General features: G+C 43.5%; 1 protein-coding gene across 1 annotated transcript in view; it reads left to right on the top strand.

The window, feature by feature from the left end:
• HSF4 (heat shock transcription factor 4) overlaps positions 1 to 26,173 on the top strand; it is a 34,813-nt gene extending 8,640 nt beyond the window's left edge. Inside the window, exons 4-13 of the mRNA XM_054048644.1 lie at positions 84 to 208; positions 1,281 to 1,356; positions 3,731 to 3,795; positions 8,607 to 8,706; positions 10,936 to 11,060; positions 14,103 to 14,327; positions 17,733 to 17,838; positions 18,901 to 18,966; positions 21,126 to 21,213; positions 23,116 to 26,173. Of these exons, the coding sequence (XP_053904619.1) occupies positions 84 to 208; positions 1,281 to 1,356; positions 3,731 to 3,795; positions 8,607 to 8,706; positions 10,936 to 11,060; positions 14,103 to 14,327; positions 17,733 to 17,838; positions 18,901 to 18,966; positions 21,126 to 21,213; positions 23,116 to 23,309 (1,170 nt within the window). The 3' untranslated portion in view covers positions 23,310 to 26,173. The remainder of the gene's footprint in view (positions 1 to 83; positions 209 to 1,280; positions 1,357 to 3,730; positions 3,796 to 8,606; positions 8,707 to 10,935; positions 11,061 to 14,102; positions 14,328 to 17,732; positions 17,839 to 18,900; positions 18,967 to 21,125; positions 21,214 to 23,115) is intronic.
• Positions 26,174 to 26,943: the final 770 nt, after the last annotated feature.

The raw sequence follows: 26,943 nt of genomic DNA, 5'->3' as shown, positions 1-26,943 counted from the left end.
CCTGCTTAGAAACCATTGCAAAGCTCTCATCCCTGTGCATAACGTCTCGCGGTAGTAAATGCTGCCTCACGTGCTCTTCTCAGGTCTCTGTTGTGAAAAGCGAGGAAACGAAGATGCGCCAGGAGGATCTCAGCAGGTTGCTCTATGAAGTCCAGATTCTGAGAAGTCAGCAGGAGAACATGGAGTGTCAAATGCAGGACATGAAGCAGTGAGTTGATCGCATTCACATTGCTCCTACGTGTTTGCTTCGTGACATAGTTGCAAACCCTGGGGAGTATTTGTAAGACCTATGGACCTCTGGGAATTATATCATGCACATCCAATACGATCTTTAAAATGAATCCCCTCTGTGCTATAAACATTTGTTTTATGTCCAATGAAGTATTGGGTTTTGGTCTTCCTTTCCATTTTGAATTTTATAAAAGGAATTTAAAAATTGCATTCAGTGAATTAAAATCACATGCCACAAATAATGAGAAGTGAATAGTCAACATGAACAGACTGCAAACAGCCCACAGGCTGAAAAATTGTACTTCCAAACTATTCCACAAACCCCTACAAATAATGGTATCAGAATACAGTCACAAATGAGTGGTGGGCAAATAGGGCTTTATTCGCTGGCTATTTTTACCCAGTGAATTACTTGACCAGCTCTGTCTATAACTTGTCTTGTGCCAAGTTCTAAGGCACTGAGAATTATGGCTGTTCTGAGACCACTGCACAATGAAGGCACAGAAGCATCCGCTAAGGATGGAGCCTCCGTGCTGGATTCACTAGTTCATAGCGTTAAAAAGAAGACCCTTTAGGCCAAATTTTCAAGAAAGCCTATAAAACTGCTCACATAAAACCTGTGCATACAAGCTATGTGTGTAGGTGGACAATTTGATTTGCAGACCCAATTTGAGAGGTGCCTTTGAAATATCGTCTCATTGGGGTTGGGAGGGATTGAATTTACAGGAGTGCCATTTCAGTTGAAGTGGAAAGAAGTATAGTATTGCCAACGCAAACCAGTCAGAAATCACAAATGATTTTGGATTCTTTTTATTTGCCTTACGTTTGTTGAACCTTTTGGGGGTTGTATTTTCAAGCTTTCTCTGCAACCAGGAAGGCCAACTACTTATTTTAAATATATATAATATGAAGGTTGAGACGCTCAGATAATCACGTCTCCAGCATCTGGGGTTTTAAGAAAAGATAAACATCTCACACAGTCGGCCACGGCAGCGAACGCCAGGCCTGTGGTTGGGGATGCCTGTGTGATGTTTCTGTTTCCCTTTCAGACAGAATGAAGTCCTGTGGCGGGAAGTTGTATCTCTCAGGCAGAATCATTCTCAGCAACAGAAAGTGATCAACAAGGTAGCGATCAGCCCAGCTCGGCTCAGATAACCGTAAAGTTGTATTGAACTGTGTTATGCAGACTATCAGAAAGATGTAGTTAAGTCCAGAGCCTACATTATATTTTGTTCAGTCTCTGTCATTGCCATGTATGTATTTTCCCTCTTTCCTAATTGCACTGCACATGGTTCTCCTGAGTGCTAATAGGAGCTCTGCGTGACAGGCGGAGAATTGTATCACCTTTGGCCATAACTGGTTTTACAGCCAGGCAGCCCTAGGATAGCATTAGGGGAGCTCAGACTCAGTGTCTAGCTCTGTGCCCATGTATAAAGAAGGGTAAAATCCTTAAGCAGATGAATTTGTATTGCTCCTTAGTGACCACAGTGACTTTAGGCCGCACTGTATGTAGGGGAGTCATGGGCACTTTGAGTCTGATCCTGCTTACATTGAAATCGAGGGCAAAGCTCTCACTGGTTTCAATGGGAGCAAGATGGGTCATTTGATGCATTTGCTATTTTGTATGGAGATAGTCCTCATCATTAATGCCTTGGGCTATGGGTGTCGACTACAGACTTTTGGGCTTGCCCAAATTTCTCCCCAGGTCTTTGTGCAAGTCACAGTAAAATTGTCACGAAGCCTGTACATTCCCTAGGTCATGCAACCCTTCCTCCCATTGGTGAGTGCTCACACACACAAGTAATGCCACTGAGGCTGGTGAGCGAGGCGGGACTCACCAAGGGGAGAAAAGGTTGCACTACCTAGCCCGAAGCGTAAGATCCTTGAGCCTGCCCCCGCTGAAGTCAATGCTAAGAACAGGGACTATCACAGATGCTGCAGCAGTGTTATCTCCTCAGATAGGCAGAACTGTATGGTTTCTAACTGCAGTCGCTGCACTGCAATGCTGTGCTTTTCCTTCTCGGACTTCTCATTTAAAACCTGCATCAACTTTTCTGTTGAGTGGTTCACATGACATTTTATGCACAGTCCAAGAGATGGGAAGGTCACGTTTTCCCATAGATTGCAAAGAATCCAGACCCAGATGGAGCCCTGATGCATCAGTGAGAAGGCTGTGAAAGGATGCAAAGAGCCTCCCCATCCCTTGTGCATGCAGACACAGCCGCAGTCTCTGTGTCTCTCAGTGTAATTTCTGAGGTGCACCGATCAGCTGTCCCTCCTCCACGCTGGACAGCAGAACTGGCCCGTTGCACCAGGGAGTGTACAGGTGGCTGCTCTCCAGTCTGCCAGGCAGCTCCATGATGAGTTCTCCAGAGTTATCTGGCTGGTAGAGGGAATTATTGGGTGAAATTCTAGGGTCTGAGTTATTGAGGAGGTTGGACTGGATGATCACAATGGTCCCTTCTGGCCTTAAAATCTATGAATTCCTCCTGGAGCTTCCCCAGGGGAGGGGAGGCTCCACAAAGCCCCCACCATGGGGCTGCATGTAAATGGCACAGCGAAGCCCACAGTCATTCCCTCTCCACCAAAGAGGAGTCACGTTCTGATTGTAACACGATGGCATGGTAGAAGCCCCACACACACTGTAGATGCATTTTCGCTGCTCTCTTTCTTGTACTGCAAGAAACAGGCGCGCGATGGATGCAAGACATGACGCTAATACACAATTTGTACCTGGCCTGCGGTGAAAGTGTTGCATTAGGCTTGAGTCAACCGTCCTCTGATGAAGGATTTCTCACTACGAACACATTCTTGCGTTATGGTTAGTGTCTTGAGCAAAACAGGGTTAAAAATCCAGCAGAAGTAGCTGAGACACCCAGTCCAGGACCACCCGTAGGATATTGCCTTTTAATCTGTAAATAGCCCGTTACCTTATATAGAGATTGATTCTGGCCAAGCAGATCTGTATGCATTGATGCACACGGAATTATGTGCTTGCTTGCACGCATACACCAGGTATGATGGGGTTAGTTGGGGACTGTGTATGCACATGGTGAACTAGCTAGTCCTGTTCATGCGCACCTGGCAGTGAAAGAATGTGCACAGTTCCATGCACGGAAACTCTACCTGAAAATCAGGTCCATGAGGTCATTTCATACATTCTGATTCGGATATTCCACCCCATACTAGGAAACACTGTCTAACTCGAAGGGTAGTTTCAGTTCTGGAACAGGCTTCCAAGGGACGTTGTGGAATCCTCGTCATTGGAGGCTGTAGAGAACAGGTTTGACAAACACCTGCCAGGGATGGTCTGCTTGGTCCTACCTCAGCACAGGACCCTTCCAGCCCATCATTTCTATGATTGTATATTCTGCATGGCAGATCCCATATCTTTGGGGTTTCAGTAAAATGGGGGAATGTACGTGATAAGAAAGGTGCTCTGGAGTGTGGAATGCTGGACCACGGCTGATTAACACCTGACTTTGATCTCCCCTAACAGCTGATTCAGTTTCTGTTCGGCCAGCTCCAATCAAACCCCAGCGGCGCTGGGATAAAGAGAAAACTGTACGTACCCTGGTGTGGCGCGCACACGGACGGATAATGCTCACACTTCATTAAAAACACCAGCCCAGCTCAGAGTGGGGTGGGAAGTCACCTGACTCGGGCACCATGGCGATAACAAATGAATGGGGCAGAACTGCTGAGTCAGACCTGCTGACACTCCTCATTCAGTGGCCTTTAGAGAACCACCATGTCAGCTTGCTCTGACCTTTATTTTAATAATACCGAGTGAGCTGAAAGAGGGCCAACCGAACTAACTGCAGGCCTGATCCAGCTCCCTTTGAAGCCAATGCACGTTTTCCCATTTGAAATCAACGGGAGCAGAATTGGGCCCTAGCTAACTACAATAATCAATTAATTAAAATAGAGGCGCTGGACTTGGATGCATATCAAATAGTGCAGGTTGCACTTAGGATGCTGCTTCTACAACTATAATCTTAAGGGTAAATTACTGTTGTGTGGAAGTCATTGATGGCATGTACATCTTGTGAGACTTGCTCTTTATTATTGTAATAGATGCTTGGGAATAAGCCTATGTTGTTAGGGTAAAATTCGCCCCTGCGCAGAGGGTCAAATTCAGGCTTTATCTTGAGGTCTTAAACGGGCTGCGTGCTGGCCCTCGGCGCACAGGTGAATTTCATTCAAAGTGCTTGGCTACCACAGTGATGGGCTAATATGATAGATGTGGCCTGATTTCACTCTCACTTAAACCAGTATAAATCTGGAGTAGCTCCTCTGAAGTCAGTTAAGGTACACCACCGTATCGGGGGAGTAAGTGAGAGGAGAATCTGGTGTATCAATTCTTGGCTATGAGTGTTATGAGAACTCACCCCTTATTGAGAGCTTCTGTAACTTGCACGTCTATGCTCTCTGCCTCTATGTAAAGTCTGTGTAAGATTAGAGCTGGGCCTGAGTTGTCAAGTTTGGATCCAGACCCAAATACAAACTTCTCCACGTTCATGGGTAGGTAAATCCGGTCTTCCAGTTTGAACTCATCTCTATTTATGGCCTATGGTAGCTGCAGTGACAGCATTCAGACAGAAGAGGAAGCACTTCTGTGTATTAGGATGAATTGAAGGAACTAGGAATGATCTTTTCTGGCTCATGGCCAGGAGAATACCAAGCACATGGGAAAGGGCTCTGCTCTCTGCTTTGTAGCTTGCTGTGGTTCTTAAATGAAAGCATCTTGTTAAGAAAGGACATTGTCTTTGAATGTGTCATGGACTGGCCTTGTGATCAGAGTCAAGATCCAGGAGCCGGAGCCAAGGACCAGGACCCAAGGGTCCGGAGCCAAGTTGGGAAGCAGGGCTGGAGCAGAGCAGGAACAGTGGTGGAGCAAGTTGGGAACAAGGCAGGCACAGGAATGACTGCAGATGTGGGCATAAGCATTGGACAGCTGCTGCCCAAGTCCTGGCAGTGCAGCTCAGTCACTCAGGCGATCTCTCCGATGAAGGGTTCGAGCTGCAGTTAGCTAGCAGTAAGGTCATGGAGTCTGTCCAAGAATGAATAAAATATTGAGCCCTGAGGTAAGCACTGTCTGCCTGCTTCCATGTTGTATGCAGTGTAGTGGTGGGCATGTTGGGCCCGGGATATTAGAGGGACAAGATGGGTGAGGTAATGTCTTTTATTGGACCAACTGCTATTGGTGAAAGAGACAAGCTTTCAAACTTGCACAGAGCTCTTCTTCAGGTCTGGGAAACTAATTGCCTATTCTACACCAAGCCTAGGCAAACCACAGAGGCTGTAGCATTATTGAAGTCAGGCACTGACCATAGGTGCCAACTTTCTCAGGCACCGGTGGGTGCCTGTGCCCCCTCCCATCCCCGCCCCTGCCCCGCCCCCATTCCAACCCCATCCCCAAAGTCCCAGCCCTAACTCCGCCCCCGATCCAGCCCCGCCTCTTCCCCCAGTGCGCCGCATTCCCCCTCTTCCCCACTCCTTCCCTGCCCCACGAATCAGCTGTTTCGTGGCGCAAGCGCTGGGAGGGAGGAGGGAGAAGCAGGATGCGGTGGTGCGCTCGCGGAGGAGGCAGAGGCGAGCTGGAGCAGGGGGGCAGGGCAGGGCCACAGGGGAGCTCCAGTGGGTGCTGAGCACCCACCAATTTTTTTCCAGCACCGGAGCACCCATGGAGTCAGCGCCTATGGCACTGACCATAACCTCTAGAAGATGGTAGTCCTCTCTGGTTTGAAAATAATTTTACTTACAAAACTTACAAAGTTTAGATAGTGCATGGAAATGCACAGAGATAAAGACACACTTGTTATTGCTAGATGTAATGGGTGTAACCGTATAGGCCTCCTGTGTTTCTGAGCTCCACTTGACTAGCCAATCAGCTGATCTAGCAGAACTAGAGCCAATTTCTCTTTAAAACAAGAAAATTAGAGGGAGAAGCCAGGCAAATGTTGGGTTTTGCTGTTTGTTTGTTTGTTTTTGTTTTAAATATTAGCAATGATGAGGAAACTCAATGGAAAGAGGATGCAGAAAGAACGGGCTAACCTATAACGTTAGACCTATAGGTCAGTTCATTGTTAGGAGGATTTGTAACCCCTTGCAAGCTCAGCTGTCTGCCATTCAGCATCAGGTTCTGTTTTTCGAGGCGATTAATATGCTTGGCTGCTTTTTAAAAAATAATGTGCTAAGGTTTCCTGAAACAGTCAGTTTCCCGTCTACCAATTCAAAACGTTCCCCATTGTTCTTTCCAGAGTAAACCAACTGGACTCCACCTAAGAAATCTTTCCAGTCGGACTTCCAGCTGTTCATTGCCCTTTTTCTCATTTATTATTTGTTACTATTATCAAGCACTGACAATGTGATCAGCACCGTATAAGACAGAACAAAGACATTCCCTGCCCCATGGTACTTGCAATCTAAAGAAAGGCACAGAGGCTCTTAGGGGAGGAAGGATGGATGGCCCTGTTGTTAGGGTAGTGGACAGGGACTTGGTTCCTAGCTCTGCCACAAACATCCTGTGTGGCCTTAAGCAAGTTACTTAATTTCTCTGTGCCTCAGTTCCCCATCTGCAAAATGGGGGTAACACTTCCCTATTTCATAGTGGTAATGTGAGGCTAAATAAGTGTGAGGTGCTCAAGTATTATGGTGATGAAGGCCATATCTTAGTACCCAAGAGAGATCAATTATAGCCAAAATTTTCAAAAGGGTCTAGTGGTTTTGATTGCCTCCGTTTTCAAGGTCCCAACTTGAGACCCCTTAAAGGGACCTGATTTTCAGATAATGGGGGCTCAGCATTTTGTACTAATCAAGCCCTGTTAAGGTATTTCATTTCCCCCACCCCTTGCAAAATCGAGAGATCCATAATCACTTGTCACTTTTTAAATAATTCCTGAGTGTCATCTGGACTCGGGGGCCGAGGTACTGTGCATCGTATAGAATGGAAGCTTAACGGAGGATGGGGAAACAGCACTTGGCATTAACCCCCAGTCCTCCAAAATTCAGGTTGCGGTTTATCTGGAAAGTTGCATTCCCATGTATTCTATTCATTTTCTCTATTCCATTCATTAATAAATACCTTATTTCTGATCAGACTTCTACCTTTCTAGTGAAATATGTATGTAATACTGATTGGATTGCCATGAAATTTAGACTCCAGTCTAACTGAGCTGAAATTTGGTTTATTGAAATACTTGAGCATTGGGTTATGTTGCATGTCTGGGCAGAATGGGGGTGAGACTCCAAAACAGAGCACAGAATGTAGAAGAGACAACTGGATCTAATAGGCAAATTGCAGAAATTCTCACAAAGATGAAATGGAGAAAAGATTTTCTTTTTAAACCTCTGGTGAAAAGACGAAAGCTGCTCTTGGGAAGTCTCTACTGGATGATTGTGTCTCACTGGAACCTGGTAGCTTGACAGGGCTTTCACTGAGAATGAACTTCCCTTTAATAGTGTGGCTGAGGTAATAGGTTTTCTCTAGTATTAGTCATATAACCCCTCCCAACGCTTAATTTAAATTATTAAAAGCATAAATATTGCAACCTCTGCAAAAGAAAATCAGTAGGATGGATGCTTTGGTGGTCCAAGCCTCAGGTTTGAAGTACTGGACTTAGACCTCTGTGGAACTGCAACTTCTAATCCTGGTAGGAGTGTTTCAGATTTTCTGTCTTCTGTGGGCTATAAATAGAGTTCTGTGTCATTTACCGTGTGTGGATCTTTCAGATAAGACCTGGAAAACCAAGGTCCTGTGTCCTCTGCAGGGCCGCCCAGAGGATTCAGGGGTCCTGGGGTCTTCAGCAGCAGGGGCCCCCGCCACTGAAACCCGGCACTTCGGCGGTGGGTCCCAGAGTGGAAGGACCCCCGCCGCGGGTCTTCAGGGCATTTCGGTGGTGGGTCCCGGCGCGGAAGGACCCCCTGCCGCTGAATTGCCACCGAAGACCCGGAGCAGAAGAAGCTCCAGGGGCCCAGGCCCCTCAAGAGTTTTCCAGGGCCCCCAGAGCGAGTGAAGGACCCCGCTCCAAGGGCCCCGAAAAACTCTCGTGGGAGCACCTGCGGGGCCGGAGGCCTGAGGCAAATTGCCCCACTTGCCCCCCCTCTGGGCGACCCTAGTTCTCTGCATGGACATGAAAGGTCCCATGTGCTTGATGATCTATCCAAAGCTGCTCTTACACTGTATCTTTTCACTTTACCGTCCATGACCCAAGGCAGGAAAGCACCTGACAACAGAAGAAAATAAGACACACACGTTGAGAAGCTGCCAGCTGATACCAGCCACTGGTTCAGATGTTTCTTGCACTCATACTTAGGTGGCAGACAGTTAATACAAGGCTGAGATAAAATATCTTTTCTCCTTCTCGCCACAGACCTCTGATGTTAGATGATGGAAGCTCAGCGCCACAAGTGTCCAAGTTCAGCCGACATTTGTCTGTGGACCCTCTTCATGATTCCTATTTCATTCAGTCGGTAGGTTCGCTTTCAAACACGGACCCTTGTTTCATTCCTTCTTTTTGTCATGGTGTCATTGTGAGAAAGTTCATGCACAGAAATTTCACCTATTAGCACAGGTAACTCTTTTAAATGAGAGTAAATGTTTAAAAGTGACCCAATGTGGCAAAAATGCATTGTGAAGAGAGAGATTTGCAAAGTTACATTTTATTTATCTGAATATTTACTACTCCGCAGTGAAAGAGGGCCCACCCCGCTCTCTGGCTGCCCTTCCCTGCTGTTCCCTGACTGGTTGAGAGTGTGAAGGGGGCTCTGACTGGAGTAGGGGAGAGAGATTCTGGCTGCTATTTCCTGGTTACTACTCACAGGCCCATGGGATCAGGGAGGGTGATAGAGCTGGAGCACAACCCGGTGTCATTCTAGCCAGGTGTTTGGCCATGGGTGGCTTGGGGGGGACTATATTCTGGGCTACTTCTCTATGGTTAGGGTCCTCCCAGCTGGGACTCCATCCTTAACAGCCTGGGGTGGCACCTAAATGACTAAGGAGCACGAGTCCCAAAATCCCACCTCTGGACTCTGAGTATAAAGATCCCACCTAAAACGTCTCTACATATTGTGACAAAGTTCCTCCTCTATCTTGGTGGGTCCTGCTCTTATTGGCAGATTTTCTTGCCTCAGAGATTCACCATGTGGGTTGGGAACAGCCCAGAGACCTTCTCCTCTGGAAGAACCCACAGTCCAGGTCAAGTGGGAGGTTTGGGGGGAACCCGGTCTCGCCCTCTGCTCTGGGTTCCAGCCCAGGGCCCTGTGGACTGCAGCTGTCTATAGTGCCTCCTGGAACAGCTGCATGACAGCTACAACTCCCTGGGCTACTTCCCCATGGCCTCCTCCAAACACCTTCCTTATTCTTACCACAGGCCCTTCCTCCTGGTGTCTGATAACGCTTGTGCTCCTCAGGCCTCCAGCAGCTCACTCTCAACTCCTTGCGCCTCTTGCTCCCAGATCCTCACACTCGCACCACAAACTGAAGTGAGCTCCTTTTAAAAATCCAGGTGCCCTGATTAGCCTGCCTTAATTGATTCTAGCAGCTTCCTCTTAATTGGCTCCAGGTGTCCTAATTAATCTGCTTGCCTTAACTGGTTCTAGCAGGTTCCTGATTACTCTAGTGCAGCCCCTGCTTTGGTCACTCAGGGAACAGAAAACTACTCATCCAGTGACCAGGATATTTGCCCTCTACCAGACTCCTGTACCCCACTGGTCTGGGTCTGTCACAATATAGACATGCAGCCCGTAGCCTCTTCCTAGCTCTCCAAGGCAGGAGCCGTTCAGAGAGCAGCTAGAAACAGAGGCCTCCTGGCCAGCTGAGAAGACAACAGCCCTGCGTAATCCATAGCATCATAACTCCTGTGATTGCTTTGATTACCCTGCCCAGCGCAGAACAGATGCCATAGATGCCATTTGTTTAAACAAGGTGAATTCCCAGGCACTGGGTGCTGTAAGCAAAGACTATACGTAACTGGAGAGAGAAAGGGTTACACTGAGTTGTTGGGACATAAAAATAAGGTCCTGGTTGCTTGCAATGATTTAAAGGTCTCATGGATCCTTCAACCAAGGGGAAGTTAAGGGGTCTTGGAAAATTTAAATATGTTCTAATCCCATTCTGCCTACATTAAAATCCCTCTGGAGCTGTCATTCCAATTGGCATAGTTATTTCATAGGTGTACTGTAGTAGGCCTGTGGGTGGGGGAGGGGTTGAGGTGATTACGATGCTGTATACACTTTCCTCACGTGAGTATTCCACCATCCACCTCATTGACTGCAAGAGAATTGCTCCCATGAGTGACAGAAGCGGGAATTTGCCCATAGGGCCCAATCCTGTAAACTCTTACTACCAGAGATAGTGCTTAGTACCAAATGTAGTTCCATTGAATTCAGTGGGGCTATGCCCAGTAGTAGGGACTAGATTTTGCCACTTAGCTGCCCCCCTCTCCCCTGTAGGAGTGGTGTAGCTGCACCACCTCAGGGGGTGCTCCAGGAAATCGACTGCCTCATGCTGTCCCGAGCTGCTGAGTCTCACAAGGCAATGTGTGGGAGTTCAAGGAGTTTGGTGGAGATGAGCCAGAATCCCTGTCACAAGCAAGTAACCCATCTCTGCCCCTTGCTGAGCCAATGTATAACTGACCTGACAAACTTCTTTAATTCTTCTTGCTGTCTCACAAACTGATCATTTTGTATTTTCTTTTGCAGCCATCTACAGAACCTGCCTCGTGCTTAACCAGTCCTGCTATTGCTGGAGGGCCAGTCATATCGGATGTTACTGAAGCATCACCACCAAATGTCGTGTCGCTTCAATCTCCTCCAGAGGATGACAGGTAAAGAACGTTATTGTGATCGTAAACTAAGGGTGTGTCTGTACTTTGGGCTCTGGGTATAATTCCTAGCTCAGGGAGACATACCCACGCTAGCTAGTGTGTTAAAAATAGTCTAGCCATGGCAGCATGACCTATCCAAGACACTAGACACATACTCGGGTGGCTAGCCCCTCTCACCACTGCGGCTGTACTCTCTTTTTAGCACATTAGCTCCATAAAAAGCTAGAGTGGGTATGTCTCCTTGAGCTGAGAATTACATACCTCACTCAAAAGCGAGAGACACCCTTAGAACTCTGTGCCAGGACACAAATAACTACATCAGAATATTGTGTAGGCCTAATTCTACTATGGCGTATGCATCTCGGTGAATACTACATGCCTCACATATTTACAGAGTGGCTGTGTGTTTTATCTGGTTTGCAACTTGCCATATGTGGGTAATTTTAAAAAACAGGTTGTGACCCTGCATGCGCACAAATTGCAATAATCAGTCGTCGGTTTTGTGCTGGGAGCTACCACACACTTCCTTGAAAAGTTATCCAGAACATTTTACTGATACTTTCTCCTCAAGAAAATGGAAGTCTCAGTCTTAATCAGAGAGTAAGATATCTGGATTTGTTGGTTTTATTTTGAGACAGAGTGAAAAAGAAAGCGAGAGCTTCTATTTGGTTTTGATGAGGAAAAACTAAATGAGGAAGAACTAAACTGAACATCATCCTTATAACCAGAAAATAGAGAAGACTGCCATAAGTGCTCTAGAACTTTTAGGTCAACGTGCAAAGATTCCAGAAAGTTACAACATTCAAATACACAGAGATATTTCAGAGTTAGACTATATAGCTTATCTCTTACGTGTGTCCATTTTAGATATTCAGAGGCTTTATATTACAGTGACGAAATTATAAGCTATAATTATGTCCATGCAAACGGAATGGAATGGTGAAAGCTATGTAATCAATCTCTCTAGCTAATAGACAAGGCAGCTACTCTCTAGAAAAGACCTATGCATGTTGATTGAACTGTGCTATCCCTAAAATTAGTTAGAAGCATGTTAAGTGCTCCAGGTAAGATCTGCTCCCTAAAACCAGTTTTCAGTATATAACAATGCTGCTTATTCTTGAGTGCCATCTACTGGCACTTTATTAATAAACTATCTACATATATAGGGATAGCTCTTTTGTAGAGAAGTCTCATAACAAGTCAGAGATATAATGAATACATGATGGTGTGGTGCATGATAAAGATTTTATTAGCATGAGCTTTTGATGGGTGCTCGCCATGTGTGATTTCTGCAGACGATCCCAAATTTGTGCTGATGAATCCTTTGTAACATCCCACCCCATCACATATGTCGTACGTGCCAGATGTGTTACAGCAGCAAGTTGTGGAGTCTGATCACTTTTTATCAGTGTTCGGTTTTGTATCCCTCTGCCTGTAGAGCTAATCACCTTAGTTACTGTGAGTCCAGCTGTGCAGGGCTTATAAAAAACTTCTAAAAATGGCACATAGCAGTTTTTTACTCATAAAATGTCACTATTTGAAAGTCTAATGGCTTATATCCTTTAAGGGCTAGAATTGAAGGCTGGCCCCATTGGAAAAGGGGAAATCTTCCATTCCCAATGGGATAACATTTCTGTCTGAGACTTTCAAGGCAGCTATGGGATTTGGACGACCTAGTGGGAATTTTAATGAGAATGGGTGTCTCAATCCTTTAGTCAGTTTTGAAAACCTACACCCCTGTTTCTAATCCTGCAGGGCTGCAAGATAATGAACAGGGCCACTTTTACTTATAGAAAACCTGTCTTTGGGCTGTGTCTGAATCTTGCCCACATCCTGGGCCTCAGACGGGGGTTAGATTGGAGGAAGTTACACAGTAGGGAGGAGAAGAGGGAAATATTTCTCTGGCAGGTTAATTTAAAGAAACAGGACTATTGTTTGAAGCTTCCCAAGGGGTGGGAATGTTAGACTGAGTGCTGAGGATATGGGCAGAGTGCAGGTGAGGTGGTCCAAAGAGCGTGATAAATAGATGTACCATATGGCTGCCACCTTCTCCGCATATGTAAAATACCTGATGGGACATACTCACCTCTGGCATAACTCTGTTGAAGCGAATGGAATTATGCCAGCAGAAAATTTGGCCCAATATGCCTATTTTCAACTATAATAACAATAATAATAATTATAATTAATAACAACCTTAATGCAGGACACGCCCTGGAGATTAATGACCCGCTGATGTTAATGACCCTCTCGTGCACCTTGAACCAAGATTTCTTTCTAGCTGGTCCTACATCTCCAGGAAATGTGCTGCACCTTGATCACGCTTGCTTCTAGGTAACATGCAGTAGCAGCAGCATTCCCGATGGGAGGTTAACACAATATCAATAACGCAGCAGACTCCAGCATAATCCAGGATTCCTTTAATCCATTTAGCGGTGTGGTCTCAGTGTCTGATATAGAACTGAAATGTAAAACACACAGTCTCACAGAAAAAGCCACATAGCCAGGGCGGCAGCACTGGTCAGGACCACCAGGGTGGTTGCCCTGTAGTATTTCCCACATGTGTGTGAGGTTAAATGAAATGTCAGTGCCCTTCCCTTGATCTGACAGTTGAAATCTAAGACTTCCCAGTTGGTGTTTTCCTTCTGGCACAGCACGTGTTGCATGCGGTTGTGCCTTTGACAGTTCTTGCTGATTAAAAGAGGCCACCCCATTTTCTCCTGGCAGAGGCAATAAGAAGAGCCATGTGCATGCACAAGAAGGAAAAATCTCTGAGAAAAGCCAGTCCTTATTCCGAAGCCCACTGAAGTCAATGGGAGTCTTTCTACTGACTTCAGTAGGCCCAAAGTTAAAATATTAAACTTGGGTGTAGACAGAGTTCATGTGTGCAGCTGGCCACAGTGAGGGATAAACACTGCATGGCAGTTGGATCAAAAACAGAAACAGCCCCTTTGCCACTATTGCCCTTCCTATTCATGCGAATAGCAAAGCCCTTGGGGCACGTATGTGTGAGTGTGGTGCTGAAACTTTTCTTTGGTTCAGGGGAAAATGCCACATGCTGATCAAGGAAGAACCAGTTAGCCCTGGAGTGAAAGCCACATCTGAGCCAGATGTCTCTCTGCCTGGTTGTAGTGCCTGTGCTGAACCCCCTGTGTTACCAGTCGCAATGGTTCAGTCTGTTTTAGAAGGCAAAGGGAGCTGCGGGGCGCCACAGTCTGCAAGTTCACAGCAACCCGAAAGAAGAGGCAGAAGGGCACCTCTAGACAGGTGAGGGGAGGACAGCAGCTATGCACATTCAACTGCATTGCACATGAGGGTTGCCACCAGTCCAGGTTTTCCCAGGATTATCCTGGAAGAACGGTCAGGCAGCTCAGTACACGCTGCCGGCTGTCCAGTTTGATGGCTCAGGATTATCCCGGGTGTCCTGTTTTTTTTTGTACCTCAGAGGTAGCAACCCAATTACACGTGGCTTGTGGCTGGCTAACATCGTGTCTGCTAATAACATTTGTAGTGATGCAAGTTCCATGCTGCAAAGGGCCTAAGGGCCAACGTACAGTGCTAAAACCAGTGGAACCTGGCACTGGCTTCACACAGCATGCTGTGCCCATTGTATCCTCTTGTGTCATACTGGGGAATATATCTGATAAGAGATGATAAGAAACCGCCATCAGACACAGGTTTAGATCACGGGAAGAATGTTTCGTTAGCAAAGAGCTGCCAGTTATGTCCTCCTCTTTTTTCCTCCCTTCTCCAGCTCCGTGAACTCATGTGGGTTCTTCCCCCTTCAGTTTGCACTCCTTTCATCTCCTCATCTATCACATTCCTGATGGCCGGGAACATCTCTTCATGCTCTGGCACACAAGTCAATGCTCACAAGTCAATAACTGATCCAACCTAGGTCATTATTCAGGTTATTTCTTTGGATACCATGCTCTCAGCCCATATGTTTTTGGGAAGATCACTTCATCCACTGACTCTTGCCTCAGAGTGTGTTTGTGGGTAGCCACAAGTCTTCAGTCAGACTGAGTGTTTTAATTCCTGACCATCTTTGACTAAAGCTCAAGCCTGTCATGCCAGGGACCAAAGATTTATTCATTGGTCTTTTATCCTTTATTTGGAAGAGATTATTAAAATCTAGGCACTGTTACTCAAAAGTAGTTTTTACATTATAAATAACTGGATTTTGAAACACATTTTGAAACAATGACGTGACAAGCCAAATTGTTAATGGGGATGGAGAACAAAGAGCTGTGTGTTAATGAACACAAGAGGTCCAGGTATAGACGAATGCAGTTCTGCTCCTGAACTCTGAAGGATCACTGAGAATCTTGGAGCCACTGCAGATAAATATACTAGGACCTGTAAGATACACAGAGACCGGTACCCTGCTGAGAAGGCATTTTAGCACAACTCTTCCTGGCTCAGCCAGAGGGGACATCCTGCGTAGCTCTCTTGAAAGAGCTGCTGTATATGGTCCATAAGGGTCTCTGGCTTGAATCTCAGCTGTAAGGATGATATGTCAGGAAACACAAAGCATGTCCAACCAGCAGAAGGAGAACTGCCCTGCCTGTCACATCTGACCACCACATGGTAGACAGAGCAGTAAGAAATGAACAGAAAGGCACACGGGTTTTGAGTGAATCTGAGAAGACTTGGGCAGCCCCAGAGAAGAAAGTTCTTACCACATGTTGGGCTGGATGAAAACTCTCATGGGAAAGGGGAAGAGAGAAGGCTAAGTGAATCCCAGTTGTAACTCGCTGACTTCAGTGGAGCCTCAGAGAGAGAAATCGGACCCACTGCTGCAAACAAGGGTCTACATAAAATCTGATACCTCTGAGGACACTCACCCTGTCCTTGTATTGATCATATTTTAACACATCCTGCCAACTCCATAGTTCCTCTTAATGTATAGTCCCAAATTAGCTCTCAGATAAGGCTGCCGTTGGAGATTACATTAGCCACCAATATAAAATCAAGGTTAGAATTTGGCTCAGAATGTTTTCAGTGAAGATGTTTACCCTCTTAAATATCGGTAAAGATTGTAGTATGACTCCACTGCTCAGACCCTAATGATGCATGAGTCTACTCTACAATGTAGATACAATGTACAATGAAGACATTTTAGAGACAAAACTATCCTATCATTCCTCTCAATATTTTTTGCCTGCCACAAAATGGATACCTAACCTAATTATGCCATTTGGTCTATGTGCTTTCTTGCCATGTAGAATGTCCCCTTATTTCAACTCACTACTGGAATTTTGTTCCCTCTTGTAATCTGTTTGGTTCATTTTCCCTCTAATTAGAATATATTGCAGCCTATTTGTCTTCCCTTTTATATGGTATACACATGGGCACACTGACACAAACTAATAATTCAGGCTGGTTTTTTTTTTCCCCAAAGGTGACCATATAAGGGTTCGGGCATCTGTTTATGGTGGCATCCATGGAAATCTTGTTTATGGCGCCTGCTGACAGGGCAGGAATGGCTGCAAACCTGGAACTTTCTGTATGGTCTCTTATGGAAAAGTCTGATAGAATTTAAGAGAAAATGGTGGGGGGAAACACAATTTTATAGAATTTAATAGAAAATCAAATCCCTGCTATAGAATTCTAAGGGATAATTACAAATGTCTATAAAAAGAACTCATGTTCTTTTACATGTTGTAGGTTTGTAGAGTGATTTCTCTAGAACCCTGTTGATTTTAAACCCTATTGTATTCTACAGAACTTTTGCATAAGGGTTAATAATAATTCATCAGCTATATTATTATTATTCTTACAAATCATGTGTATTGGTGCCTGGGAGCTGACCGAGAATGGGGCTTCATTCTGGTAGGCCCTGTTCAAACACAGACGGTCTCTGCCCTGAAGAGCTTACAATCTAAACAGACAAGACAGGCACTCACGGTGGGGGAAGGAGTAGAAGACACCAGCAGAGTGAACAATTTGATGGTAGCCAATGTCATGTAAATGCCATAATTTTTTTTGAGGGAGAGGATAATTAGGAGGGGTATCATCTAAAGGGAAAGAGAAGATAGGAGGGCAGGTGTGGAGTGAAGCAGTTCCTGATTTTGGCTGCTTTTTATGATTCCCTCCCTAGCAGGGTGTCACTCTTCTGTTAGCTTGTAAAACTCCTTCTATAATGGGCTCTTTCCCTAAATACCATTTAATCACAGGAGTTAAAGCTTCTTGGATCAGATTAACTGAGCCTGGTATAGAAAGGTGTGCAACGTTCCGACTTCAGATCTAGAGGGGATCCATCCGGGGGGAGAGGGAGGAGGGGAGAGAGGTATAACCACCTGCTCCTCCCTCAGAATTTCCTCCAGGGAGGATAGCTTTAATTCTGCCAGAGACTCCATAGGAGCCCAGTCTCTGGGAGCCCCGGAGAAGATGTGACCAATTAATATATTCCCAGACACATGGGCCCCTGAGAAGATATACAGCAGGCTCCACTGCTTAGTGTCACACTAGTCTTCTCCCCATTCTGGTGGGTCATGCTTCTGGGGTTAGTCCATAAAAGCTCGTATAACTAAGGGCTGAGTATGGCCCGTAGGGTTGCCAGGTAAAATTTGGGCATATGCTTTACCTTGGGAAGTTAATAAATTGTATTTTCTATATAAACGTGTCTATTTCCTATCGATGACACATTTTCCTTTTCTCTTTCCTCAGAACAGAAATTTCTGACCCAATGGATGGCACGGAGTTGAGTTTAGAAGGCCTGCAGCTGCTGCTGAGAAGCCAGCAGTATAATCTGGAACCTGCCAGCGTTTTGGATGTGAGTGTTAAGAGCACACTTTTGGGTGTGACGATCACTTGGATCGTTCCTAGAAAAACTGTGAACAATGTAGCATATGCTTGTGCACCATCTACTGGCATCTTCTCTATTAACTATCTAGGTATATACAGACATCTCCTCTGTAGAGTATTCTCGTAACAGTAAGTTTGAGCAGCTTCAGACTTTGTCAGGCATTTTTATTTCTTGTGAAGGCAAATATACTTAGGTCTTATACCCTGGGATCACACAACACAATCCATTCGGCTAAGACAAGGTCATAAGATCTAAAATAGTTTTAACACTCTCACTCTTACATAAAAATAGTTTTAATACTATTCTCTAGTAGTCCAGTTAATATTTTTCATAGTATTCTGCATCCTGTATGGTCCCACCTCGTCCAATTAGATTATGTTTGGACCTATTACATCTTCACCTTTTCTTCTAGTTCTTAGAAGTGCTGCTGAGGCCATGTTATCCCTACCAAGGTCTTCACCTGTCTGGAACTCCTGGGACATTTTTAATTGCAAATTGGCAATTAGGTTTCATCCATACCTTGTATATTTTGTTTTATACCAGTGTTCAAATAGCTCCATATATAGGGAAGAGTTGATCTCTTAGATGCTTCATATTTATCCTTATAATAAACATGTTTGGATAATTAAGAATGGAGATCAAAATAGGACACCTTTATTCTCTCAGGGCCAAATCTTGAGAGGTGATAGAACCTTTCCATTAAAATCCTTTGATTTTAATGGAAAGATTCAGTGATCATTGTTTATTCTTCTTATTGTTCCTTGGTAGGAGTTTTTCTGCTAATAATACAACTTCTTTCTTCTCTCTCTGAGTGAATCAGAACGTAGTATTAATGGCCTGATTTTCAAAAGAGCTTAGCATCCTAAATTGAGTGTCACATTGGGAGCAGCTGAATGCTAGCCTCTTCTGAAAATCTTGCCCTAAACTACAAAGTCTTAGGACAGTCCTTCAGAAAAGAATATGAATCATAAAGCCATTGTAGAATCCTTTTACTTTTTACCAGGAAAATAAATGTCTCATTTCCAATAGGTCTTTAATCCAAATCTTTCAGTGAGTGAGTGGAATCTGACTGACATGGAAGCCAATTTTTCACCGGTAAGGGATGCGTATTTGTGTCTGTATGAAAACAATACTACAGATATGAAACAGCATTTCTTGTGAACAGAGCTGGTACATTAGTGGAGAATGAATAATTGTTTTATGGGGAGGAGGAGGAGAATTTTCCAGTGGGTAAGCATTCACCAGGGATGAAACTGAGAGCACCAATACTCTTCCCATGTGATCCAAAATAGACTTGGACCTCTATTTCCCACTCAAAAGAAATCTGAGCTTATTTGGAGGACTGGTTGGGATAATGAAAATGCAATGTGCTAGAATCTGAGTTGCCTTTTATATGGTCTTCAGTTGAAACCAGCTGCCCAAGTACCAGTCTTTCTGTTGACCCTTCACCCCTGTTAATTAACTTTTAGTTTGGAAAACTGATTTAATTACAACATATTCTAAAAGGAAGAAAAATAATATCTCAAATGCATATAGTGCCATGTGTGTGAAAGTGCTTCACAAAATATATGTGTGAAATGTAGCCCTCCCTGCGGTGTAATAATGCCATTGTTTAAAAGCACACAGCCACGTAACACAACCATTTAGGAAAGAAAATGAAGAGTATATATACAGTTGAAACTGTGGGGGAATGTGATTAGGCAGGGTGAGACTGGAATTTGACATTGGGGCTAATATCAGTAAAGTAATATTACACACAGATGGAAATGTAACAGTCAGAGGATGTTGGGTTTCACTACTGGGGTTTCTTCTCCTAACTTGAGACCAGGGGCAGCATTTCAGAGCTACAATATCACCCTCCAGACAAGTTTTATCTGCAGAGTTGCAAGTCAGGTTGTTTTGTCTCCTCAGAGGGCCAGAGGGCAGGATTTCGCTCCTCTGTGTCAGTGCTGCTAAGGTGGCAATATTCCATCATCATAACATCAACATCGTTGGCTGGCTTTTGTTTTTTCTTTCATAATTGGCCATTTTCTGAGGTAAATTTTTTCCCCCTGGCTGTCAGGAGGGAAATAGAGCCTCTGGAGGCCCAGTTGGTAATGCAAAGGCTCAACAGGAGTGGGAGCTTGCTTTCAAAATGGAGGACTCTGTATAAGAGCAAAGACCAACAGCTACTCCTAGGTTGCTTTCTCCATTCAGCCAAACGCAGAAGAAGGCTGTGTACTTAGTAATTCAATTCTTCAGCTCAACCGGATTTTCCAGTACCTCAGGCAGCCTCCTAGGGTGACGCCCTGAGCGTACAAAAGAGCATATAGTCATATAACCAGCTTTATGGCCAGAGTGACAGTGCAAGCAAGTACAAAATCTACTCAAAGCACCTTCAAGCACATAGAAGAGATCCGGGGATACATCAACCCCCCCGATCTACTGTTCTGTGGGTTGCTGAGCAGTGAAGTCAGTAGGAGTTAACAGGGCATTATTCACCTCGCAGGATGGCTCCAAAAGAGAAGAAATTCAAAGTTAGGCCTCCAACAACTTTAACTCTTCTCTTGGCACCTTCCAGCCTCGCAACTTAGAAAATGTGAGAGGACTCTTGGAATTGTTTGTTTTTTTGTTAAGTTAGAAATTTGAAAAACCTCTGTTTGATGGCATGTTGTATTTGGCTTTAGATAAGGACCCTTAGTTAGATGGTATAGTGTGATTAAGAGATGTTATCTTAGCAGCTGGCTATATGAACCCAGCTAGTCATGCTTGGTTGCACAGGAATTTTAACCCCTCATTTTTCATCTTCCAAAGTTAGCCTGAAAAGAGTGGGATTGGGCAAGGTAATCCCACTTTCCCACCCCAATTGGCTGTAAGTAGCAATCACAGGTTGGCCCCATGTTCCACGTGGAATAGAGAGGCAGAGGAGAGAGAAAGCAACCACAGGTAATTTTTTTATTTAAAGCTTCCCCAAGGACATCTCATATTTGGTGCTGGGTAGCTCTCCAGGTGCGGAAGCCAAATCTGAGATAACCTAAGGTTTACGTAGACTGGAGCATGGCAATTTACTAACAATTCCTCTTGTGTTGCTTATTAGAACAGAGGCCAGCCCAATGGACTAGGAGGACAGTGATGATAATTTCTATTACTGGTATAAATACTATGTGTTATCATTTGCTATATGAATAAAGCACTGATCTTCACAAACAGCCTAGTTCTAACCATCTCCCTGTCTTTGTATAATTGTACATTGTAGTTTGTATTTTTGCATCAAGATGCAGCAACTCACAGTGGATCTGGAGAAGAATGTAAATGAGCCGTCTCCCAAAGTGTTAAATCCTCACTTTAACACCACCTGCTCAGGTACCAGCAATAGCTGTTCATGCAAACATAGGAATGGGAATTCAGTAATGAAACTAATGGTTAAGCATTTTTAATGGCTAGATGAAATGTCCAGTACTGATCCTTTAGCAGACCAGAGGCTTGTTATAGTAGTGCAACTTTTGTGTTTCAGTTTAGTGATTATTACTCAATGATCTTTTTAAGAGTAACTGTTTAAGATAGCTTCTATATGGAGCAGGCTGTACTGGAGATGTGCCAAGATTTAAATATGACCAATCTCTAGCTATTCCTGCTAACATCTATGGTGAGACGAGATGGGTGAAGTAATATCTTTTATTGGACCAACTGAAGAAGAGCTCTGTGTAAGCTTCTCTCTCTCACCAACAGAATTTGGTCCAGTAAAAGATATTTACCCATCTTGTCTCTCTAGTATCCTGGAACCAACAGGGCTACAATAACACTGCAAACATCTATGGTGTCTTTCAGAATGTAGCCAGTCTCCTTTTGATTGTTCATTGCCATCTAATTGCTATGTGGTGACCTAGGTGAAATGTTGATAGTCTCAATCTCCCCTGTCCTCTTGATCTACTAGAGATATGTCCCTATTTTTAAAATAAATACCACTCATTTAAACCCTTGTTAGCAGTCTCAGCAGAGAGGCCAACGTCTGAATGGGTATGGAAATTAAGTTCTGTTTTACCCCTGGAGCCGGTCTTTCCAGACTATGATTGAGTCACATTGGTTCAGCAGTGTCACAATGCTTGCATTACTGCTGTCTGTGCTGTACCATTTCTTTCTATCATAGGACTTGTCTGCCTGGGCAAGTATATTGATATAATTATACCAGTATAACCCCCTCATGTGGACACTCATATTCTGGAATTAGAGTGGCGTTTTTTTCAATTTAGTTTAAATTCCTTCCCTAATATCATAAGTTAAACCAAAGTAAAGGCACTCTTCGAACAGAATTGGTGTCCACATAGAGCGGCTATACCAGTATAACTATATTGGTTTAAATTCACACCTTATGTTATATTGAAAAATCTTCCCCGTGTAAACAAGGCCTTACGCTCTGTCTAGAGTAGAAAGAGGTTTTTAAAATGTGTTTAAAACACCACTTAGGACCTAGTGTAGACAGGGTTTTAAAAATGTATTAGCTGGTCAGCCATGACCCCATGGTAGGTGCCCAGTGGTGCGTGAAATATGTTAATTGAAATACGTTAGCTAGGACGTATTAAATCCGTCTGTTCCCCTGCTCTAAACAGAGCCTTCCGGTTTTCTGGTAGTGTCCCCCACCATGTATCAAAGCGGTTGGGTATAGACCAGTGACTTTAGTCTCAGCCGAGGAGCTTCCATGAGCAACAAATTAATTAAAAAACAGATGTATTGAAGACAGAATTCCTTGGCACTGTAGGTGATATTGCATGAAACATGCATGTCTGTACTGGTAAGGCCTGGTGATTCTAGTCTCTTCTTTGCAAGGTCCTTATTGTACAGGTAGCAGTGTGAGGATAGTAGGGGTGAAATAAGGGAGAAATTGGAACTGGTGGGTGCCTCCAGTGGTGGAGGTGGAAAAAAGCTAAAAGCACATGTATAAGTGGGGGAGAGGAGCTGTTCTTACCCAGTCCTCAAAGGCCTCAGGCCATTTGCCTCTTTTTCCATTTCCTTATTCCCACACATCTCAGCTATTGAAGTACGACCCAAAGTCAGCTGAAGCCAATGGAAAGACTCCCACTGACTTTAATGGGCTTTTGGGCTGTCCCAGTTCCAGTCCTGAAAGTTTCCAAGCACTTCCGGCAAAGTCCTGAACTCCCTCAATTCCTATTGGAATTCAACACTTCCTAGGATCCAGCGCTTAGCTAATAAAGACCAGTAGTTTGCCTGTCGGTAACCATGTTTTCCATTTTCTATCTTCATTCCTAGGGAAAGATGTCATTCTTGAATGCACCCAGCAGTTTCCCATTGAGTGTGAAGCAGGCTTCGGGAGCAACATTGTAAACCTACCTGAAAGTTCAGCTCTTTATATTCCATCTGAAAATATGGCTTCCTATCTGTCCTCTGTGGGTCTCCAAGGAGATATCCCATTAAACCTGAACTCTCCAACTGAAAGTAACTAGTGATCTATTTAGCTTTACAAGACAATTGTGCCTTTTACTCCCTTACAAAACATCTACAGTTTTGAATGTAAAGAAACAACAGTGACTTAGAAACACACAAAAGAGTGGTTGCTTTTTTTTTTTTTTTTTTTTGAATTGATGGAAAACTCAGCCACCATAACTGTTTGCACTGCCCAATGTTTTCCAGTGTTTACCCAAGACAAATTTTACAATGGGCAGTCTTCTTCCAAGCAACAAACTGCAATCATTGCTCACTCCCGTGGGGAGCAAGGGTTTGTTATTTCCTTTACTCACAAAAGCAGTTAATCTTCTTCATTTGTTATACTCTGTAAGAAAAGCGTCTAAGATTTTAACAGTAGAGTAAATGATAAAACTATGTCATGGACATTGAAAAATAAATCCGCACTGGCTAATGTAATATAAAGACAGATGCATGGATTCCAATGGAGCAGCAAAGAGCAGTGTGTATATGCATGGGGCCTTGTGAATGCCTAGTTACAGGAAATCAGTCCTGCAACTGGTCCACCCCCTAAAAGTGTTTTCTTTTTTACCCATTTCCTTCTTTTGATTTGATGAGATATACTCGTATCTCTCCCTTATCCTCACAGTTTAAGCAGGATATCCTGAATTTTCACATCCCTCAGTTGATGTCAATCTGTGCAGGAGATAGTACTTTTTCTGAAGGCCCATCCTAGATTGTGAAAGAAACTCCCATAGAAACTAAGGACCATCATAAACCATCTTCCGTTCCAAGTGCAAGATGCACTTCTTTGACCTGCCTTCTCCAACATCAGCACTGAGCAGCATGGACATTTAATTTTTTTTTTTAAAACCTACCAAACCACAACACTCCACTGCACACAGAATTCTCCCCCTGGGAAGAGGATGAGACAGAATGAACCAGATGTGACAGATGTTAGTCACATCTCTTAATGCAATTCTGGAAGGCGCTCAGATACTACTGTGATGAGAGCAGTATAATAACCTATATAGAATAGTAGATAAAATAGGACAAAGGGCTGGATATAATTTTGGTTTTCAGTGGCGTTTCAATACCTTGCATGCTTATCCAGTCTAATCTGCTGTGTGTTCGCATTGACCTGGAGGTTATTCTGAGTCCCCTGAATAAGATTTTGCTAGCCTGTTGCTTTATTCATATACGCAAATGAGAGGACCCAGATTTCTTTAATGGGATCCTGATTGAGTGAGACTTTCAGTGCAAATACCTGTTTGGGGGGGAGGAGGGCTGAGAGGTACAGTGTACTCTGCCCACTAGCTTTTCTTCTATTCTTTGTCCAACCTAAACCAGCCTCCAAACCTCGAATCAACCTTCTCTTTCATGTGGTTTCTGAAGACTAAGTTTCTCAACAAAGCAGAGCTTTGTTTTTCATACCGTAGTTCTAGTGTTACACAAGGGATTTAGTATGGAGAATCGGAAATTTACTGTGTATCAGATATTTCAGAATTTTCTAAATAAGTTGCATTTCCCTAGAGGAATTACTGACCCAAATATCTAGTAATTCAGACCTAACTTAGGCCTTCAAGCTGAAACAGAAAGGAAAGGCATAAGCCATGCCAATGTCAAATGAAAGAAGAACCCTGCCTACTCTTACTGCCATGACGATTCATGGTACCGAACCATGTGTCTGAGCAATTTGAATGGTCAAGTGGAATCCATCCCAAAATATTTATTGAGATAAAGTATAACGGCTGTCAAATTCTCCTAAATGGGAAAAACACACCAAATTTTAAATGGACTTTCCCTCAGAGCCATTTCCTCCATCGATTTATCAATAAATAAAGAGCTCAAGAGTTGAGAAACATTGTGCTGGTTAACAAAATTTTGGCCATCTAACTTAATACTGTGGGTGCTACCATTGTGAGTTTCACTGAGTACCTCTATCCACTACCCCACAAGGTACAGTCCTTTAAGAAATGGTGATGTAGCAGCATTTCCATAAATTCCATCTGGTATTTCTGTGCTTGTGACTCAGGGAAGCCCATGGCAGTCCCCACTAGTTTGGTATTTAGAAAATATACCCAGTTGGACCAGGTATGATTCATTTATACTGAGAAGTAAAGATGGTTCTTTGATTATCTGTGTCTCATTTTCAGCAATGAACTGAGCTGAAATTTATTGAGTTGATTTTTATTCCGTTTACTTATTTTCTTTTATTAGAAAACTTAAAATTGGCTGGAAGCTTGTTCCACCTGACAAACTGACGGTTCCTTATTCAAGGACTATTTAATCGCCTGGATCTTTACACACAACTTCCATTGAAATTGGTCTTTGTGTGTGTGGCAGTCTAAAGCCCTTATTCAGTGAAGTAATTAAGCACATGCTTGATTTAAACCACCTGAGTAATCCCAATGAAGTTGATGGGATATCACATGCTTAAAGTTAGGCACGTGCTTAAGTACCTTTCTGAATCAGAATCCATTCGTGGTAGGAAAATGAACCATATTAGGATAGCTACTTGCAAATAGGAATAGACTAAACACAATCCAAAAGAATGAGCAATTCCAAACAAGCTCTTATATAAACAGTTAGATTCTAGCCTTCATACTGCCAAACATTATACTGCGACTACTGCCAGCTGCTACTCTGGGAAGAGTCCCTCTTTTTCTTTAGACCTCTTGTTCTATTCTAGGCATTAGATTGGAAATTCATGGTAGAAAGGAACCCCTAGGAACATTTTTCTGAAATCTCCCCTGCAAGGAAGTGTGACTGTATTTCCTGGCTTTTTACACTTTGTTAACTTTACTTGAAGTTGATGCATTGAGACTGCATTTTTGCACTATGCTGTACATTTGTAAAGTTTTACAGAGAACACTAATTAAATACATTTCCTTTTTCTCATTTAGTCCTGCTTTGGCATCTCTCCATTCCCCCTTCCCTCTTCATTTATAAGTGGTAATAAGTTCCTATTTCAAGGGGCTGGCGTGTGGGATAGGACCAACTGCACTGAAGTCTAATTGTTATTTTCCAAACAGACAATTGGCTCCACAAAACTTTAAATAATAAATAAATGAAAAAGAATATTAACACAAAGCTAGTAAATCTGGATGAATTTTTCAAACTAATCTTTCGAAGCCTTATCTTTCGAAGCCTTATACATGTGCTTAACTTTATGCACTGTGAATAGGTCCATTAAAGTGAAAATCAGTGTCTAAATCTGTTTAGTTACCTAAAGAACAAAAAACAGCCACATTTAAACAAACACTTTTTTTTGTGGAAACATTCCAGTTGCTTCAAAATACTTCACTTTTCAAAAAATTTTGACAAAATCTTTTAGGGAATCATTTTTAGAGGGAGGGTTGTTTTTTGGTTCATTTATCATTAGTAGATTTTTGTTTTTGGGGGGGGGAGTGTTTTGTTTTGTTTTTTGCACTGATAATTTTGATTAGTCAGTTTAGTCACATGGTGGGATTTTTTTGTGCAGCAATATTTTTCTAAAAATTCTAATTTTGATTAAACAATTTTATGCAAAATTCAAAAAAATGGACTGTTATAAAACATGATGAATTTTGCTGAAATTCACATGAATAACTTTTGTAGTTTTTAACCAGCTCTATCCCAGTAGGATTTTTTTAGACTAAATTTTTCTCATCTTCCCATTTTCTCTTCTATTTG

This window comes from Malaclemys terrapin, chromosome 14 (assembly GCF_027887155.1).
Source record: "Malaclemys terrapin pileata isolate rMalTer1 chromosome 14, rMalTer1.hap1, whole genome shotgun sequence".
NCBI lineage: Eukaryota > Metazoa > Chordata > Testudines > Emydidae > Malaclemys > Malaclemys terrapin.
Note: the sequence above shows the minus strand (reverse complement) of the source record. Positions and strands in the feature narration are given on the sequence as shown.